Raw genomic sequence first — 8,403 nt, 5'->3', positions numbered from 1 at the left:
CCCTTTGATCAAAGAGAAATATTCTAACAACAAAATAATTATATAAACGTAATCTTATAAATTGATGTGTTTTGATGTAGTTTATCAAATTATAAAGTAATTTTTATTTTAAAACAGATCTAACAGATCACATAAAGTCACGTTAGTTTGTAAGATTACTTTTATGTAATTTTTTTAAAGTTGTAGCACTCATTCTAATCAAAATCCTTGCTAATTAAATGAGACTCACCTTTTGAAAAGAGTAGTATTAGGCTGTCGTCCAATATTGACTGCTGAGCGTACCGCCTAACACAAATTTATCTTTTTATTTTTTTTATTCGTATTTTTTTATCATTTTAAAATACGCTTAAAAAATATTAAAAAATATCAATACATTAATAATTACTTTCTTTTAACTACTAAATAAAAAAAATAAGATGTCAAAAATGCATTTTTATTTTGAAAATCCTATATATTTAAACCAATCATAACGAGAGTACTACGTAAATCAGATTTATGTCCTGAATTAATTTCGAGGGTGGTGAGGGCAGGGGACACCAAGTGAGAGAGAGAGAGAGAGATTATTATTCGTTTTGTCTTTTAGCCAAGTAGTTAATTATATAATATCACCAACGGTAAAAAAAAAAAAAAAAAAAGGAAAATCTTTCGCGATAATTACGCACTTGCAAGAAAATAGCTTTTGGCTTAGACCTACAGCTACTACACCTAATAATCTACGAAATTACGAATGACAGAGATACGCGGATACGCGGTATGTTGTTAAAATCTTGAATCACAGTCGTAAGAGACAGAGATAAACTTGTAACAGGACTTAGATTACTCCTGAAAGAAGAGTACATGGAAGATTATAATTGGGCTGTGACAATAGAAATATTGAAACCATAAGATATGCTAAATTATCCTCACGAACTGCAACCGAGTGTAATTAATCCAAATTTAAAAACATTAAATGAACAGCGATGTTTGCGTCAAATCCAAATTCAAGAAGGAATGTTGGGACTTTGATAGGAGTTAAACCCGCAAGAACTGGCTAATACCGGTACGTGGCAATGTTTCAACACCTATATATATAGAGAGACAGAGTTCCTGCATGCAGCCTTTATTCTGAAAATCTTGGAGAATAAGAAGAAAGAAAGGAGTACTTGATCATGGAGAATACGCCGCTCATGTTGAGTTTTGAAGATTTTGTAGGTCGGTATGTTCATGGCCCAAGTTCTCCGTTCGAAATGTTGGTTGATGTTACTCAAGTAGCTGCTGAGATCTATGTAAAGGAAAAGGCTATCATGAAACGGAGAATTCTTACAAGAGAAAATCTTTTGAAGAAGCCAGCGACGACGACTGATGATGATCATGATGTATTCGAGGCTAGTGATCCTTGGCTAAGAGTACCAATATCCCACGCAAGTTCGAGCCGAAGGAAGCGAAGTTATGCTCGAAGCGAGATGGGAGATACAGATTCCAAGATCAAGAATCAAGAGATCATCCGGTTTCAAACCATTAATGGAGGAAACCCGCGGTCCAAGAAGAACCTGATGAAGAATATCGTGACCAATGTTTCAAACAGGCGGCAGGAGTTGCCTGAAGATTTAAAGAATCGTATCAAGGTTATGGATGGAACCGGAGTGGTTATGGTAATACAGAAAGCTCTTACAGCAACTGACGTAAAAAAATGCCAAGCTCGGCTGTCCATGCCATTTGGACAGATCAATATGGATTTCTTGAGAGAGGGAGAGAGAGACTATCTTCGCCGGCAAAATGACATGGAAGTTCCATTCATTGAACCCTCTGATGTGTTTAGTAAGATTGTTCTGAGGCAGTGGGACATGCGCAAAACTAGGGGAAAAACGAGCTCAATGTACGTGCTGAGGAAGTGCTGGCATGATGTCACCTTAACGAATGATCTCCAGGATGGTGATGTGGTGCAGGTATGGTCTTTCCGAGTTGGTAATGAACAACGACTCTGCTTGGCTCTTGTCGTGGTTAATAGAAAGAAAGACCAAGGGAGCTTGAAAAATAGCAAGGCAATAAGTCTGATGAAGAAGAAGCAAGCACCAGCCCAAGAGCAGATCGACGATCATAGGGAGAACCACTCTCACGTGACAAGTACGGGAATTTGGCAGTAGGATTCAAGCTGAACAAACCAAAGTGATGATATGTATATGCATGGAATAAACTCCTGATGGTCAGTTTATTAGATATCATGTTTGGGTGCAGTACTTGGTAGTTTTAGTTTATTAGATATTTTGTTGAATTCCATAATATTTGTTTGCCAGATATTGTGGTTGTTATTACTAATTCCCAGCCGTGTGCGAGGTTAGGAGGGTTTCTTGTATGGTTTATTTTTTATGTAGATGATTAAGAGCCTCCAATCCATTAATTTTGTGCTGCTAGCTTGAAGTATTTTAAGGTGTAATTATAGAGCTTTTGTGCATTGCAGCTCCGGCTGGCATTTTGGAGTGATTGAAAATACTTCTATAAATAAAAATCACATGGGCTATTTCTAATTACCCAGCTGGTGACATTCATTAAAGAGTAAGATCCACATCAATCTGTCAATATCACAGCTACATGCATGATAGAACATCCAAATTGTGGAACCATTGATGTTCTATACATAATTTCTTAAATTACTCCATCTACTACAATTAAATGATATAGGAGGTTCATGCCAGCAATCTTCTTCAATCAGATCATATAAATGTACACAGAGACTATCCTGTTGCAGTGAATTAAAGGCGTTCACGTATCCAGCTTTATGGAATCCAGTATCACGCTCTTCTGATCATTCCTATCCAATAACAGCATTATACGAAATTAGAACCTCATTGCCATAATTCCTACCTGATCTATGCATGAAACTATAATCACCTTGAGCATCCTACAATTTCTCATAGATTAGATAACAAAAGAGGTATAAAATGGTTTTTCTGAGATTCAATGGCTTGGTTTATGCAGAAAACAAAGGGGGAGTACCACTCTAGAGATTTTTCATAAACTTCCTCTGGATATGTAAAGTGATATTTTGCCAAGGCTTACAAAGTCCCAATATTTACATTCTCATAGGCTTTTCAAAGACAAAAATCTCCTATATATATTCAAGTGTGCAACTGTAGACTTCCCAGGTTTCTTCCATAGCTAAAACATTCAGCCAATTATGATATATTTTGCATACATTTGTAACAAAAGTTCGAGCTAAACTTGGAAAGGTAGAATCAGAGCAGCATACTTGAGAGGCATTGAATTGTGGAAGGCCGGGTGCACCAAAGTGTTTGGGCAACTTATTGCAAATCATATGAAGTTCAACTTCATGTCCCAACAGCTGGTGGTCAATATACCTGCAAGGAAGGTGGTACTTAAATACAGAGTAAACTAATGAGGTGCAAACCATACATATATCTCTTTAACTGACTGCCTAGAATAGGTTGATATGATATTGGCATAATACACCAAGAATACTAGCAGACTGAGCCACAATTGATAAGTATAATACATAAATATATTTTTCTTTTTTTATAACTAATAACAAAAGATACTGACTTGCATTGCTTTGAGAGTTGCTCTTTTTTCTAGCAAAAAAACAGTCATCCATGGTCAGGAAGCTAAAAACAGAACGAACAGAAGGTAAGAACACTTGAAGACCCAAAAGATTTAGGGCGCTCTATAATGAAAAAATAGCAAGTGATCTAATTAGATTCATTTGATACTTAAGCAGGTGAATGTCAGCATGAACTCGGATGAGAATCTTAACAATTTCTCAAATTAGCTAAGAATATGATAATATATAGAACATTAAGTCTCTCTTCAACACGTTGATGCAAGGTAGAAGATACCACTACTGAAGATCAAGTAAGAAAACCCAGATAAACAAATATGAATGATGTACTGAGAACTTGTATATCAGGTCAATTGAATGACCATACCTTCTGGATAACTTGATAGCCATACATTTGAAGGCTAAGGGTCAGCACGTGACCATTGAGCTGGTCGGCCAGGTCTCTTATTTGGGACGCAGTTCCTTGCTCAACAAACTGCATACAAAATAAGAACTGTGAGGCTTAATAATTTGGTACTTTATTTACCAATCTCCGGCTTACATTAGATAATAAAGAATATGATAGACAAGGGAAAACAGTAGACAAAATTACCTTCTGAATCACATAATTACCAAAGACATCAGTATTAACGAAAGTGCTTGGGGCATAATTTCATCAAAAAACCATGTTTTCCTCTTCTACCGTGGCAGTTTCAAGTTTCTGTTGAATAAATCGACTACCATGCTGACTGGCACTGTTCAAGAAGGCCGTATTCTATAAGAAAATTGAAATTTGAAGGCCTACAACAAGTAACAGATTATAAATTTTAGTAAGTGTATACCTGAACTCAACAACATGGCCTGCAATTTCTGAAAGTTCAAAAGATTTAGTTTTATTACTTTTAAACTCATATAGTAACATGCTCAGATCCATCCCAACCCCACTGCTATTAGCCATGTTTGGATATGATCCTTTAGCTGAATGGGGGGCTGAGATGAAAATGCCCATGTTCAGACTTGTTCAAGTATGAATGTTGTTTGATATGATCCTTCTCGCCCTCCAAATTGAATAAGTCACGGTGAGCATCACTTTCGTATGTATTTTTTTTTTTTTTTTTGAAGGAGAACTAAGCTCCTAATTTTTTTAAAAACCTCACTTGCGGACGAAAACCGTGGAAACATAAATCAACAAGTAAAACCAACAGATAACAATAAAAACTCAACCCTTTTAAGTCAAAATCTAATATAAGGAAGGCTTAATTTGTCGGTCCTAATCAGACCCCTTAGTAAAGAAGGGACCATAGCCAAAGATTCCCAAGTAACAGCACAATCTCAGACGCCAGCTTTGCCAAGAAATCTGCTGGGCCATTGCCTTGCCTAAAAACATGCCGAATGGTGAAGTTGATGTCCTGAAGTAACTCCATGAGCTCAATCCAATAATCTTCTAAATACCAAATGGGACAATTAGAGGCAAAAATCCAATTTAAAACAACCATGGAATCCATCTCTATTTCCACATTACTGAAACCCAATCTGCTCAAATGTCTAACCCCATGCAACAGGGACATGAATTCAGCATAGTTATTAGTACCGAAATCAAGAGGGACGGAAAAAGCTAGCACCAAATTTCCTGATGAATCACGTACTAAACCACCAGCACTAGCCTTCTTTAAGCTCTCCCGACTGCTCCCATCTATATTTAATTTCACCCAATTTTCCCTTGGTCGGTCCCAACACACTACCTGAAAAGGTCTGCACTTCTTCCACCTGTGAGGAATATTTAAATCAGCCAACAAAGTCATCGCCTCGAGATAAAGGTTTTGAAACCTTTAATTTTTCACTCAGTTTAAATAGCCAAAATTTAATGCTTCGCCAAATATCCTCCACCGACTCCCACTTTCCTTCCATTCGAGCTCGACACCGACCGAGCCAGAGTCTCCAAGTTACAATGGAGGGAATAAGACCCATAAGTGTCATTGACGATGATTTGGAGGCTCTAGTGAACCAAGCAAAGATAGTTTCCGTCCATGTGCGTGTACGAAAGTTTTTCCTTTTTCCATCACACATTTGAGAGATCATCTGTGGTTCAATTTTGATGAAATTTCAGTATATTGTTCATGATGTCGACAACTTCATTTTGACCGGTGCTGATCGTTGACATTCATCTTCATCTGTCCACTACAAATACTCACTTGATAAAATCTTTCTTGTCACTCTTGTGATTTTCTATCTGTATAGTGATGATTTTGTGTTGAATAAAAAATATAGATATTCTTGATGTATTGGTAGCCTTTAGATATTGTTCTAGAGAAGACAATCTGTAACCTCATTATCGTTGATAGAGGAAGTTTAACTAGACTAGGTCCATTGGTTTTTTCCCTTCACATTGGAGGGTTTTCACTTAAGAATTCTTGTGTCTTGCTTGTGAGTTTATATTTACTAGATTATTAATTTAATTTACACATTGAAAATGTAGAAAAATATTCTGCTGTGATTTTTGGTATTCTCCCTAACAAAGTGGTATCAGAGCTTTGGTTGATTATTTTGTTAATTATCGGTGTGAATTAAATATGGAGGATTCATCTAGTAGTATGATGAAACTCACTTCTTCCAATTACTCAATTTGGAAGACAATGATGGAGGATGTTCTGTATTGCAAAGAGTTATTTGAGCCTATTGAGTTGACCGGTGTTAAAACAGAAAAGAAAACTGATGATGAGTGGAAGAAATTAAACAGGAAAGTTGTTGGTTGGTCATATCAGGCAATGGGTTAACCAAAGTGTCTTTCATCATGTAGCCAAAGAAGTAAATGCTTACAGTCTTTGGATGAAATTAGAAAGTTTTTATGAGCTATGGACTGCACAAAACAAAGCTTTTATGATAAGAAGGCTTGTGAGTTTAAAATACGGGAATGGACAAAGTGTTACAGAGCACCTTAATAATTTTCAAGAATTATTGAATGAGTTGTCTACCATGAAACTTGTCTTGAATTATGAAGTTCAGGCTTTACTTTTGTTGAGTTCTTTGCCAGACAGTTGGGAAACTTTGGTTGTGTCTCTTAGTAATTCTGCGCCGAGTGGTTTAATGACTATGGGTATGGTGAAAGATAGCATGTTCAATGAAGAGGTAAGAAGAAAAGAGCATGGCATTCCTTCTCATTCAAAGGCACTTGTTACAGAAAAGCGATGGAGGAGTAAAAGTAGAAAACCTCGTGGTGATAACAGTGGTGACAAGGTAATAGGAAGGTCTGCTTAAAGAAGAGGAATAAAATGTTTTCATTGTGGTAAGCTTGGGCATATGAAGAAAGAGTGCAGAAAGTTTAAAAATGAACAACTGAAAGAAAAAAGTGAAGAGCTGAAAAAATAAAAAGAAACTACAGCAGTTGCATCTAATACTGATGTGTTCATTATTTGTGATGATGCTCATGTTAATATTGCTTGTTAGGATTCTACTTGGGTAATTGATACAACAGCTTCTTTTCATATTACCTCATGTAGAGATTTCTTCTCTTCCTATACCAGTGGTGACTTTGGTTGAGTTAGGATGAGAAATGAAGCAAAGTGTCAGATTGTGGGCATCAGAGATGTGCAATTAGAAACTAACATTGGATGCAAATTGCTTCTCAAAGATGTCAAGCATGTTCCTGATATGTGTTTTAATTTGATCTCAATTGAAAAATTGGATGATGAAGGCTACCATAATCATCTTGGAGATGGAAAGTGGAAACTTAGTAAAGGCTCTCTTATTCTAGCAAGAGGAAGGAAGGTCAACACTCTCTACAGGACAGATGCAAGATTCATCAAGGGCGATGTTATTGTTGCTGAGAATGAAATCTCCACTGGGTTATGGCATAAGAGGCTTGACCACATTAGTGAGAAATGACTTCATATTCTTGCAAAGAAGCAAGTCCTATCCAATATCAAAGGTATGCAACGAATAATTTCTTTTAAGAAGTTTTCTCCTTCTAGAAGGAGTGACATTATTGATTTGTTTCATACTGATGTTTGTACTATAAATGCTAAAAGTCTTGGTGGTGCATTATATTATGTCACTTTTATTGATGATCATTCTAGAAAATTGTGGGCTTTTCTATTGAAAACTAAAGATAAGGTGCTAGATGTGTTCAACACTACATGTGAAAGTTGAAAGAGAAACAGAAAGACATTTGAAATGTGTTCGGGCAGATAATGAAGGTGAGTATAGAGGACCATTTGAAGAATACTGTAGAAGTCACGGCATAAGGCTTGAGAAAACAGTTTCTAAGACACCATAGCAAAATGGTGTAGCAGAGATACTGAACAGAACAATTTGTGAAAGAATCAGGTGTATGCTCTCTCATGCAAAATTGCCTAGTTCTTTTTGAGGTGAGACAATGAGGACAGCAATTGACTTGATCAACATTTATCCTTTAGTTCCTTTGGATGGTGACATTCCTGAAAAAGTTTGGACAGGAAAATATATTTCTCTTGAGCATGAGAGGGTGTTCGGCTGCAAAGCTTTTGTTCATATTCCTAAATATGAGAGGTCTAAACTTGATAGCAAATCCAAACAATGCATCTTCCTGGGTTATGCACATGAGGAATTTGGTTACAGATTGTGGGATCCAGTTAAGAAGAAAATTCAAAGAAGCAGAGATGTTGTTTTCTTTGTAGATCAGACCATTGAAGATGTGAATCAGAAGAAGCATGAATCTCTAAATGAAGAATTTGTTTATATGGATTTAATCTTTCCTTCTTCTGTGATACATGATGAGTATGGGGGAAATGCATTAAAAGAACAGGTTGATACAGTTGAATGAGGTGAACCTGAAATTGATGATATGGGATTAGATCAACAAGTAGAGGGATCTCCTTCAGAACCACCTACAGAAA

At 36.4% G+C, this 8,403-nt stretch overlaps 1 protein-coding gene across 1 annotated transcript; it reads left to right on the top strand.

The window, feature by feature from the left end:
* The first annotated feature begins 1,148 nt into the window (after window positions 1-1,148).
* Window positions 1,149-2,123, top strand: LOC121253328 (putative B3 domain-containing protein At3g24850). The gene has a single exon (XM_041153359.1). The coding sequence runs from the start codon at window positions 1,149-1,151 to the stop codon at window positions 2,121-2,123; it is 975 nt and encodes a 324-aa protein (XP_041009293.1).
* The last annotated feature ends 6,280 nt before the right edge of the window (window positions 2,124-8,403 follow it).

Source organism: Juglans microcarpa x Juglans regia, chromosome 2S (genome assembly GCF_004785595.1).
Source record: "Juglans microcarpa x Juglans regia isolate MS1-56 chromosome 2S, Jm3101_v1.0, whole genome shotgun sequence".
NCBI classification, from domain to species: domain Eukaryota; kingdom Viridiplantae; phylum Streptophyta; class Magnoliopsida; order Fagales; family Juglandaceae; genus Juglans; species Juglans microcarpa x Juglans regia.
Note: the sequence above shows the minus strand (reverse complement) of the source record. Positions and strands in the feature narration are given on the sequence as shown.